Source organism: Chroicocephalus ridibundus, chromosome 1 (genome assembly GCF_963924245.1).
Source record: "Chroicocephalus ridibundus chromosome 1, bChrRid1.1, whole genome shotgun sequence".
NCBI classification, from domain to species: Eukaryota; Metazoa; Chordata; class Aves; order Charadriiformes; family Laridae; genus Chroicocephalus; species Chroicocephalus ridibundus.
This window is the reverse complement of record NC_086284.1, coordinates 74,082,488-74,095,101: the sequence shown is the minus strand read 5'-3', so window position 1 is coordinate 74,095,101 and position 12,614 is coordinate 74,082,488. Positions and strand designations below refer to the sequence as shown.

The following is a 12,614-nucleotide window of genomic DNA, read 5'->3' as shown; positions in this document are numbered from 1 at the left end:
CCCTTTCCCTACCTCCACTCTTCCCAGTTTGTAGTCTATTTAACTTTTTTGGTTGGTTAGTCTAAATTCACATCAGTGGGAAATCAGCACATAACTCTGAAAATTGGAAGGTGCAGACCGTAATCAGCATTTACTCGAATAACAGCTTCTCTTAGGATCAAAGCATTAAGTAAGGTTGGTTACGGTTGCAAAATACTAACATGTATCTCTCAGATTTCTGATCTATTTTTAAAGAGAATATTTGCATAACCACTGCCAAGGAAATAAATAAATGCATCTTGCCCTGTTTCCTCCATGGTTCTGTAGGACTCTTCTCCCTCTGGGAATTAATATTCCTGGTTCTTACTCCAAAATTTTCCACCATTGGCTGATGCTTTTTGTTTTAGTCTCAGTTAAGTTTTCTTATGCTTGCTGTTAAGTTTAGATATTTTTCAGCACTTACAATTATTGTGCCTGAGAAATAGTGCGCTAATTCTAATTTTATGAAAACAGCCAGAGGAGAAAGAAGACAACAGTTTTATTTTACAGCCCAGACCATTTTCTCTCCAAATGAGAGAAAATATCATGCTTAAAACAAAACAGTAGCTACGACCATCACTACTTAAGTATGAGTGAATATTCAGCAAACTAGGAAGCTGGTGAAATATCTTAAAAGTCCTCTTAGAGGTCTTCCCATGTGAATTTAAATCAGCGTACCAAAATAAGCCATCCTCATACAATGAGGAGATCCTGCAGTTACAGCATCGCCCTTGGATGAACTGAAAATCAGATGCTTTTTCAACTAATCCTTTATCTGTAAAGAAGAACATGTTTTACATGGGAAATAGAGAACATACACTACTAGTTTCAGATTGCTCTGAAAACTGTGTAGCTTAGACAATCCTGAAGGGTTAAGTTGCATCAGAGTTTCACAATACATATTCCATACACGTCCTCACCACTTCAAGTAGCCAAATGCCTTCTAGAAGTGACACAAGACACTGCCAACTACTGTCTTTCACCAAGAACAAAGCACACATACTTTAAACAAAAAACTGCTCTACTTTTTTTTTTTTTTGGGGGGGGGGGCGGATATTGGGGGTTATTGGGTTGGTTTTTGGTTTGGGTTTTTTTTTTTTTTAATCAAAGGCAGCATAATCAGAGTAGGAATTTAACATAGAAAGCAAGTAATGAGGTTGATGAATGCTTTGCTGAGGAATGTCATCCTACCACACCTGCCCTAATTCAGTAAAATTATTTACCTTCCTTCCCAATTTCCATGCTGGTGACAGGTATCAGGAAGTTTGTTGACCGAAGAAGAGGAGGTTCTTGAGCATTATGGAGCATAATGCTCTTCCTGGAACATTACATACTCAGACCACTAGTCACATTAAAGATCAAAGCATCAAGACTACACTCTCTACATATCACACAACAGCTTTGATGTAATTTTTGTGACTGGTGTAATAGGTACGCAGTACTGTTTTGAACTGGTTAGATCGTCTTAAAAGCAGTGCCTTTAGGATAAAAAAATCCAAACCACTCCATTTCTGTAGCTCACAAATGAGGTGGTTAAGACCTATGATGCTGAGCAGGTCACTAGTACCAGAAAGCCTGATTCAGTCAAAAGAGATGGTGTTAAGCATAAAGTTATCACTTGCATAAGAACACAGTCTCAGGAGGAATTCAAGGACATCTTACAGTGAACCAACTAACTGTGAATGTGAAATGACTGCAGATCCTTTAAAAGCGGTCCTTTCGTGCATCAAAGTAATCAGCATTTTGATAAGATTTCCAAAATCTACTTCATTCATGCTAACCATAGCACATTTTTAACTCCTAGAAAGCAGTCTTACAACTGTTTTTCATGAATCCCACAAGAGAGGTCTTTCCCAGGTATATTCAGGGCTTGTACTGCTTCCTTACAACTCCAGTGCTTCTAGACATTGCATGGGGTCCAGAAAGTGACAAAGATCTTGGCCAAATTTTGAACGACCAGAGGTATTTTGGTCAAACTTCTTCAAACACAGTTAATTTCAAAAGCAGAACCCTCTCATTGGCCATTTCATCCAAACAGCAATATCTGCCCCATGAAAGGTTATTTACATAATCAGACCACTGGGTAAGATAAAGCCATGCTGTGATGGCACTTCAGACAGAGTATTTCCTTCAACTTCTGACAACTTTTCAGCATATCCTTAAAGTTCGTAAACAAACATTCTGCAGAGGCAAATTTTTGCACTTTAAACTAGTACCGAAGTCTGTATCGCTTTGAAGTGTCTAAATCCTATCCTGTATAAACTAGGACTAGGTATATTTACTAGAGGAAGACATGATCTACAAAAATATCACATCATTCCAGTCTTATTGCTATTCTACTAGTGATTCTGCATTTTAAGTAACAATTATCCAAGATCTTAGTTCCTCAATTAAAATTAATCACTTGAAGACTGGATTAGGGTCATTATAAACAAGGCACTAGGCTTCTGCTTTTAAAAAACAAAATTTGTTTTAGCTATCACTGAGAAGCTAGCAATTTGGGGGCTTGCTTTTTCTTTTAAAAAGTGTAAATAGTATTTTTTTTCCAAGTGTATATTTACTTTGTCGACTGAAGACTGACAAATATCTACAGAAATCTAGTGCATGCCATATAAATGTAATGAATAACAAAAGATGATGATCAGAGTATGACACCCCATAGCCTTTCGGTGAATGGGAACAGCAGGCACTGTATTTCCTTCTAATTGAGCCACTCACAAATTTGTAATGAAAAGTGTTATCAATGAACTAAGACACCATCCCACAAGGCTTCCTAAATAAATGTAAAATGATACCAGGCTGGAAAGAAATTCTTAATAAATGTATACCATCAGTTTCTGAACCTATTCCGTTAGTGCAGAAATGTCTCTGATTGAAAACATGGTACTAAATGAACTCAAATCTGTTTTGGTTTTATACAACCTGTGCAAACTAATAAAGTGCTAAACGTAAGTTAAAAACTAAAATAAAATTTAAAAAACAATATTCTATGTATAAACTTCTCTTGAAGCAGCACCTTAAGAGCAAGTTATCTAGACTGTAGTTTCATAACCATGATTTACGATTAACACGTTAGTGATATCTTGTTACACTGATTTTTATTTAACAAATTACCATCTTCATGCTCAACAACAAGATCTGGAAGAAGATAAATGCAGAACTTTTATACCAACATTAAGAACATATTGATTCTAAGCATTCATATGGGAAAAAGTATAAACACTAGAGCAGTCTGACCAACAAAAGCCTAAATTGTCACCAAGTGCCATATATACTAGTACTCTCTAAATAGCAGGTTTTTGTTAGTTTCTTTTAATGGAGACTTTTCTTTGTGTTACACTTTGACAAAAGAGAACAAGACTTGCAAATCATATGTCAAGTAAGAAAGAAAAAAGCATGAGAAAGAATTTCATAGATAGACACTTTTGCTTAAGTGAAAGCAAAATTCTTGCGAGGTTCTTCAGCAAGAAATTAATCAGTAACATAAAATGTAACTAGAGGATGTGGTATTAGTCAAAATGAAGAAAAAACTATTTACAGTACTATTTCGATATCCTTTTCCTGTCAGTCTTTGGCACACCTACACTTTTGTTGTCCAATTAAAAGTTCTATATATTACCACAGCCTTGAGAACCTGACATTTTTTCTGCTGCTTACATTCAGAAGGCTAGCCTACCAACAAACTGCTAGAGCAGAGCTAACACCACAAAGCATCTGCTTCTCCTACAAGTGTCCAATGGGGAAAAAAAATTCAATATGCCACAGAATTCATCTGCTTCTTTTATGCTTAAATAAGGGTTACAACTTGGCTGTGCTACAACAGACGGTATTCCTGGAAAACCTCTGCTTCCTCTTATTAGACCTGAGGCACAACTGAAGATAATATTGTCAGCAGAACAGTCAGAACAAACCACGTAGCAATCTGACTTTTAAAATTACTTGATCTTTGAAGGACATAGTCTACTATTTTTCAAGAGATCAGATGTTTATAAAGAAAAAACAAAACAAAACCAAAAAAGCCTTTCTTCTTCTAGAAACCATTGCTAAATGAGTTTATTTGCTTTACTGAAGGACAAAACCAAAACATCTTACTTGCACTAAACAATCCTGACCCTCAGAAAAACTGAATTTTCCAAGGTTCACATGTAGCACAATAAGATCAACAAAGATAAATAAAAAGGTAGAAGTCTGTTACGCATAATAGTTACTCGATTATTTCATGAGATTGCTTATGTTATGATAATAGATACATTTCCCATTATCTGGTCAATTTACTCATATTACTTTATTTCTTATATTGTACTCTGACAAGACATATTTTACATTTCATTCAAAGACAGCAAGACAAGTCTTTCAATGATGTTGATTGGCAGTTTGCCACTGCTATCACTGAATCATCGGGGAAAACAGAAAGCAGCACCAAAAATAACATTCTCCAGCCAGGTCCATTGGCCATATGTTACAAGGTGGGGGGAGAAAATAAAAGAAAAAAAAAACAGGAAAAAACCAAACAATAACAAAAAACAGAGACCATATGTTTTCCCTACAACTATAAACCAGAAAAAAAAAAAAAAAAAGACCCAAACCACAACTATTCAGCCTGGACCAACCCCTTCCTCCAACAGTAGCATTGGCTTTCTTCAGGTACATTTTTTTTTCTTTTTAAAACAGGATCACTCTAAGTTAATTTTCATGAACCTATTGGCAAGTGTTTATTCCTCACCAAGGCAATACCTTCTGGAGCAGAGCTAGTCAACAAGCAGTTTACAGACTGCTGACGTACAGCAGCGGTGCACATGCCTGTACTATTCATTCCTCTGACATACAACCACATGAAGGTCAGTTTAGTTTTTTAGCCTTTTACTTACCTTTCCCATTTTGCCATGCAGTATACCAGGACAAACTGAGGAAAGTAGTGATGAAAACTAACACGGTGGCCACAGTTCCATTTCGGAGCCTCATCTCATTTCAGCATCACACTTGTTTATGTTCTATTAGCGATGAGGACCTATCTGTTGGGCTTGCTGCAATGAAGTCAGCTGAAGTCCACCAGCAGCAGTTGGCCAGTAGCAACACGACACGTAGCGCTCACATATCAGAGGTATCATAAATCAATCCATTTCAAAGTGATTTAAGTTTTCTTACAGTTCTCATGGATTAAACTTCTCTTTATTCTTCTACTCCTGTTTAAAGGAAACAAAATTTTAACAGTTGATGCCAAAAATATAAGTTATATGAGTCCCCCGTGTACCAAAATACATTAAAGAAATACTACTATATGCTCATTGGTGTGGCTTACATGGACCTCCCTCGCACCACCTCAGTCTAGGCTCAGAGAATAAAACTTGTTAGATTAATTTGTCTTTTTTCTGGAGGAGCTGTATTTCACATGAATTTGATCATTAAAGGACAAACATACACATCACCAACATCACAATTTTATCATAAACTCAAGGCAAGATCATGCATTACCTGGCACATAATGAACTGATACAAAAGTTGTTTTCAGGAAGCCAGCAACTCAAGGCCCCACTCATAAGCACACACTTCGACAAAACCCCTCTGAAATCAGTGAGGCCTAATGTAATGGCAGCAGCAGAACCACCTGCAGCAAACTGACAGACCAGAGCTTTAAACAGCATTTACAAACCTGCATCACTCAACTTTCTCTGCTCAGTGCAAGAGTATTTGATCCATCCGCAACCATTTTTTTTCCTGGCTTAGCTGCAGCTAAAGCACAGACTACAGTCACACATGCAGAGATGTTCAATCTATACCAACTGGCAACAACCCAAAAGCCCTACAAAATGCCATGATATGACCATATCACTCCTCTACCTCTGCTACACAGGCACGAGGACAAAACACAGAAGTTACCTACAGTTCAATTTTATCCCAGATGAAGGTTCCATATCCTGGGATTAGAAATCCTTAACTGGCCAAACACAGCCATTATCTAACCGCACTGTCCTAACTGAGCAAGAGAATAAATCAACTGACCTTAAAAACTAAAGGGGGGGGGGGGCAGAGGGGAGATTTGTTTCTAAAGCACTAAATCATCCTTTACAGTAGCTCAAACATTAACACTTTACATTCTTTTAAGGCACTGCCAGTTTTTCCCCGCTATAAACTACATTTGATACAAGTATGCTATCCAGCAATAAATAACTTGCTTTGAATTTTCCTTGGAAGCAATCTCTGTCACACTCTTGCCTGGGTGTGTTTAGAACAACAGAGGAAAAATACCTTTCGTTATTACAGTACCAAGAGATTCCAGTCAAAACTCTCTTCCCAAGCTTGTATTGCAGAACACGCTACCTTTACGGAGGAGCTTGCAAAACAACACGTAACCAACAAGCATGGTTAACAATTGAACAGAAGAGAGCAACAACGTTGCAGAAATACACCCTCTTGCATTCAAAACTTGGTCACAACATCCAGGTTACACAAAGTGTTTAACTTCAGACTAGGATTACCTCACATATAATGCTAGTAATACGCTCTGTTTTGAGGAACTTTCGTCACAGATAGGTTTGTGGCTTTAAACATTAACTCAGAAATCACTTCCTGTGAGGAAGGAAACAAATACAAGTACATGGGAAGCAGACAAAGTGGATGGTAAAATTCAGTAAGAAACAAAATAATGAGCAGGAATAGAAAGAACCGTGAAAGGCTTTACAATATGAAAAACCTGAATTCAGCACAATGAAAGATAAAGACAACTGAGAGACCTATAGAAAGCTAACACAGAGAGCATTGCATGTCAGAAAATATCGTCAGCATCAGCACTTTAAACAGGACATGGACATAATAAAAGCCAGAAGGGTAGGCAATAGTAATTAGGTGAGAAGATAAAAGTCTGAGTGAACTTTAATAGCAAGGAGAGGCAAAGATCTCAAAACTCCAAGGTTTTGTAAGGCCTGTCTACATGGATTTAGGAAGTTCAGGTGATTGCCAGACTACCAGAATAAGCGACTGGGATACCAATAAGGTCAATGACACTAACAGTTTAACACGGCTTAAGCAGTCATGAAGCAAGGATGTCTAAACTATAATCTACCATTACCATTATTTTAGCAGCAGCCAGATCTCTCTGGAGCAGCTCAGGTGTGCATGAAGGACTGAAGGACCAGGCTGCAAACTAGACAGATTATCCCACTGTGAGCAAGAGACAGCTGGTCCGACATGCAAACAAGAGAGGGCAGCCAGGAAAGTAGAAATATCATTTGATAATGCAAGGAAAGTGGACTGCTTGCCTTGCCAGAAAATGTGGGCATCACTTTAATGTTTGCTGCAATAAAATCAGGATGTTGTGATCAGGGCTTCTCACTGTGCTATTTGATTCCACAAAAAATGCAGCCTGAAAGAATTCAGAAATAAAAAATAATAATAATTTACAAAAAAAAAAACACAGCAGCAACATGATTCAATTAGCAGCAAGCACGCACAACATTGTGTCAAATCAATAACTATCATGGTTTTTGAGTTGGCTGGTTCTGCTTTTATCCTCCTCTTCTGGTGTTGTACCCGCTCCCTTTAGCGCAGGCACCAGCAGCTCAGCACTACTTGGATGATTTATCCAAGCGTTTCACTACACCAAACTGAACACACCAAGGCCACGCGTGAACCAGAAGCCTTCCCCGCTTTTAAAAACGCGGAGAGTTAAAACAGCAGAAATCCATGCACATAAATTATTTAACACCGCACACACACACACCCCAGGTGGTCACTTTAGGTTCCCTCAATAATTTACCACCGAAACGCTTCAGCAAACCCCGTCACCGGCGGCCGCTAACGGCCGTTACCTCAGGCTCGCCGGCGCCCTGCCATTTCGCAGCCCAGTCCCCTTCAAGCCCGGGGAAGGGGGAGGGCGACCCGCTCCCTCCCGCCCTGGAAACCGTCCCGAATAAATCGGGACCTTCCCCGGTGTTTCTCTGCAGCGGTGGGGACTATTTAGTCAGGGCAGCGAAAAAAAACAAAACAAAACAAAACAAAAAAAAAAAACCAAAAACAACGGAGGCGGGGGAGACAACGCACCAGCTCCGAGGGAGGGGAAGGAGAACGGCGGTCCGGGGAGCGGCGCGGCGCCCGGTGCATCGGAGAGAGATCGCGAAGGGGGCGGGGGGGGGGAAGGAAGAAGGACAGGAAACACCAAACTCTGCCGAACCCCCAGCACGCAGGGAGGAGGAGGAAGGGTGGACAGAGGAAGAAGGGACAGCAGCGCTCCCCAGGCGGAGAAAGAGGGGGAGCAGCGCCGCTCTGCCCCGGACCCCCCAGCCCCACGGGGCGAAGGGAGGGGGGAACAGCAGCAAGCCCTCCCTTACACCTACCGCCGCCGGGCAGGTGCATGCGAGCGCAGAAGGGTGCCTGCGTGCGGGTGGGGGAGCAGGACGTCCCCTACAACCTCCCGCCTACCCTCCCTTCACCGAGCCCGGGACGCGCGGGGGGGGGGCTAAGACCCGGGGGCGGCCGCTGCCCCTCCTCACCTGCGCGCGGCGTTCCAGCAGGGGGAGCCGCGGGGCGGCGGGCGGGCGCGCGGCAGCGGAGCGACTGTGTTAGCTCGCGCCGGGGCTCTCCCTCTCCCTCTCCCTCTCCCTCACCCTCGCTCGCCCGCCCCTCGCCAGCGACGCAGCCGGCTCGCGCAACCACCCCTCCCGCCCCGCCCCACTCCGTATGGAACCGCCCCGGAGCTCCGCCCCGCCCACTCGCGCGGAAACCCCGCCCAGCGGCCAGGCGCCCGTCCCCCCCGCCGGCTGCCAATGGGCGCCGCCGCGTCGGGGAGCGTCGCTCATTGGCTGGGCGGCCTGCCGCTCTCTTCGGCCGCGGCTATAAAAGACTCAGTCTCGCGAGGGTTCCCTCAGTAGCTGAGGCGGGAATGGTGGAAGAGGGGGTTTGCTAGCGCTTCTCTGTCCACAGTGTGTCCTGTTTTTTGGCTGTGCGTTTTGGGGTTCATTGTTCTGGAAGAGTCCTAAGAAAGGCTTAGCTGCCCTAGCACTTGCTTACTTGTTGCCCCGTGGTTGGCTGTAGGAGGTCCATCTCTGGTTACTATAGGCTGAAGCCCCTGGCCTGCTGTGTGAGGGTGAACCTACACCCTGGAGAGGAAGTTGAGGTCAGGAGAAGGCCTCGTACGCTGGCTGTCGGTGCCAAGCGAATGATGTGTAGTGGTGCCCTGTGTGGTGTGTTTGTTCACCAGTGATGAGAAGTCACAATCATTAATTTTACCCTTGAGTTCGTACTGCGCTAATAATCTAGAGCTTGCATCAAGAGCTGTTCGAATTTAAGAGCAGCTTGGTGCTTTCGCACCAGTTCAATGAACCCTCTGTCTATTGTGCCCTTCACAAGTGTGGCTCTGAGAAGGTTCACATTGCAATGTGTGCTGACCGAGAGGCTGTACACAGCTTTAGAGGTGTGAAAATGAACTCGCTTTCCTCCAGAGGGTCGTTACTGCTGTGTCGTGCAACTGGTGAAAGAAAGTCGGTGGCAGCTTTACTCTGTGGGTTCATTATTTAAGATGTTTCTGTTCTCTACGTAATCCCCTATCTTCAGTGGTTTGTTTCATGTGTTCCAGGAATTTAATGCATGTTTGGTGTCCGAAAGCTCCCATTAAAATAAAATAGCACCCTCAGGTTAGGAGGATCCTACCTACCTCGCAAAAGCCATGGTCTTACCATGTAGTGCTAAATTGGCTAGCAACGTTCAATCCTTTTAATTGATTCGATTGCTTCCCCTTTTTTTTCTCATCTTTCACCTAATTTAGACAAAGTCTACAGTACACATTTTTACTCCCAGTAAAAGTAAGTTCTAGTAAGTTCTCCACTAGAACTTCATAAACTGTGCAAAAATCTTACTAGTTATCCTGTCTGAAGAGTGACACGTAACAAGTCTCCATAGATTTATTTTTTCTTAACCAATGTGTAAACATGTTACAGGATTTTTGCACATTTACAGTAGCACATTTTTGCACATACACAGGAGCCCTCAGTGATTTTGCTGGCTTTCTCAAAGCTTGTAAAGAGGGGCTGGTGGCAACTCAGGCAAAGCGCAAAAAAAAGCAGCTCAGGAGTAGTTTGCAAGGTCTTGACACCCAGGCTGTTCTGTGATTTTATTCATTGAGTGGTGAGAATTTATTATGTAAATGTGTGCCTCAGTCCTCCCTCTTATAAAGAAGTGAAATGAAGTGGATTTTTTATTCAAAAACAAATTCAGCACAATAACTTTCGAACAAAAACTTGTGCATGCACATCCTCACGTGCACACACACATCTACGGCAGAAACTTTTGTAGAGATCCCAACAAGCTGAAAACATTAGAGCCACCATTATTTGCCTCTAATAGATTAGTGTTGCTTAGGGATATGAATTTTTGCATTTCTGTGCCGGAAAAAAAACCTGCCAGAGACATTTTCACATAAAAGTCCTTTTGTCAGGAGAGCTTAGTCTGGTGAAGAAAAGACTCTGTTACAAGATGAGTTTAATGATAGTTATTTCACGAGGACTGTCTGAGCCTTCCTATTTTTTGTCCTTTCACTGATTGAACATTTGCATTAGGAAGGTTTACTGACTGGACCTTGACAGTACCCAATTAACTATTAACTTCCCCAAACAATAGAGTAATTGTAATGTGCTTGTTTCTCAGTTCCTCTGACATCTTCCCCTGAAGTTAGTTTCCTAAGAAAGAAGGCAAAGGTCAAGACAGGAAAAAAAAATAAAAATCAACATTGCCCTCATCTGACCTACTATAGCAATAATCAAACGCCTCTTGGCATATTCCTCTGCTTGAAGCGTGGAAAAAGCACGCAGGGAAGGAAAATGCTGCAGCTGCCAGACAAGAGGAGTTGGGGCTGTTTGGCTGATACACTGAAATGTCGCATACTTCTGATGAGCGTGGCAGCTCCCTTTTGGGCCTGAACAAGATTTAATGCGGGCAAATTTCTGAATTTTTTCTTCCTGCCAAGTTATTCTTTCATCCTGCAGCCACTGCTGTTCAACTGGAGTATCAGTTTGAAATTGGAGAAGATTAAGCACTTCCAAACACTAGTGTTTAAATGCAAGTGTTAAGGCGAAAATGCTATTAGAACCATAATGGGGGAGACTCGGGGGGAAGAAATTGTTTTAAAAATAGGGGAAGTTTAAATCCTTATTGTTCCAGCTTTGGTTGCTGAAAAATAAAAGACCAAGGAGCTTGCTATTCTATACCAGCAGGGGAAAAAAAAAAACAAAAACAAACAATAAACGACGAGAGAGAAATGCGTAATCGTATTTCGACAGAGGGAAGATTTCATGCTGGGAAATTTTTACTAAGGTATTACCTAAATGCCAGAGTAAAGGAAAAGTGGCAAAAGATGCTCCAGGCCTGCCCTAATTGTACATATGCTGCAGTGGCTCTTTCTGGCATACCTGAGCTGCTGAATTCTATGGGGCTGCACAGTTGTTGCCATTCATCAGATTTGGATCTCGTTTTATCCAGACCCTTTTCCTGACTCATTCAGAAGCATGACAGCGTTGTTGTCCTTGTGTTTCATGGTGCCATGTTCTGGCTTTCCCAGGCACCAGGAAAGATGCAAAAAAGGTAAAGGTGCTTGGCAGTGACAACAGAAGTCTTCACGGTTGCTCAACTGAGAAATGGCAGTCTGAAAATTGTCTGTGTCTCCTGACTGACAATTGAACCCTGTCTCGGAGATGGGATTTATTCCCAGCCTGACACTAACCTTGTTTTTTAACAAGGAACACCTTTGCTTGTTTTAGCAAGCAAACACCTTGGGACTTTCAGTGCTTCTACCTCCATTTCACCCCAGTTTTGCCTTTTTCAACCATAAGCCTTTCATGACCAAATCGTTTTTGCTATATGCTAGCTGAGCAGCTCGCTCAGTGAAGCTGTATTTCTGCAGGGCCTTTGATATGTAAGGTCACAAGCCACCCCTGCAGCACATGGCTGGTGAAAGGAAAAGCCAAGTCCCCTTCAACCACCTTCTTGCACCTGGTGTGTTGAGGAGCCAGGCTTCAAGCCATGGTGCAGCAGTAGGAGACCAGGCTAATGGGAAAGGGAGGGGAGGGAAAGGAAGGGAAGGGAAGCTTTCCTATCTCCTCCCTATGACTAGGTAAAATGATGCATGCGTAACAATACTGAAGGTTTTCCCATCTCACAGACAGGTTTGATGCTCATACAAATTCAGATCTCATTACGGCTTAACAGGCACAAACCGAAGCAAATGAATGCTTCAGTGGCTGAGCTAGCAAAAGACAGTTTTTGTTTCGTAGTACCGTAAACTTATTTTATACACAAAGCTGCTGGATGTACAGTCTGTGTATTAATGGGTGGCTTGTGTAGCACCTATTGTAGTGCTAATAATGAACAAATAGAGAGATGTAGAAAATTGTGTTAAAATATGATTGTAGATCCAAATGCTTAGTAGACAAAAAATGCCACATTTAGGTAATCTTTATTCTGCCTTTTCTGTCACTACGTTATGAAATAATCTGCTGTTACATGTTGTGACGCCGTTTCTCCGCACACAGCTGTTACTCACTCAGAAGTTAGGTGTGATGATGCCATTCTTTCCAGTAGGTAAATTGCTGGTCCACTTTAACAAGATAAAA

General features: G+C 42.0%; 1 protein-coding gene across 5 annotated transcripts in view; it reads right to left on the bottom strand.

The window, feature by feature from the left end:
* MGAT4A (alpha-1,3-mannosyl-glycoprotein 4-beta-N-acetylglucosaminyltransferase A) overlaps positions 1-8,627 on the bottom strand; it is a 70,420-nt gene extending 61,793 nt beyond the window's left edge. The window contains exons 1-2 of one of the 5 annotated variants that reach the window (XM_063339732.1): positions 8,505-8,627; positions 4,887-5,201 (exon numbers count right to left, since the gene is read on the bottom strand). In XM_063339732.1, coding sequence (XP_063195802.1) covers positions 4,887-4,980 — 94 coding nt within the window. In that variant the 5' untranslated portion in view covers positions 4,981-5,201; positions 8,505-8,627. Of the gene's footprint in view, positions 1-4,886; positions 5,202-7,084; positions 7,265-7,823; positions 7,844-8,055; positions 8,291-8,348; positions 8,372-8,504 lie in introns of those variants that run through there. The other 4 variants (XM_063339751.1, XM_063339722.1, XM_063339758.1 and 1 more) reach the window with 4 other exon arrangements.
* Between the last annotated feature and the right edge of the window lie 3,987 nt (positions 8,628-12,614).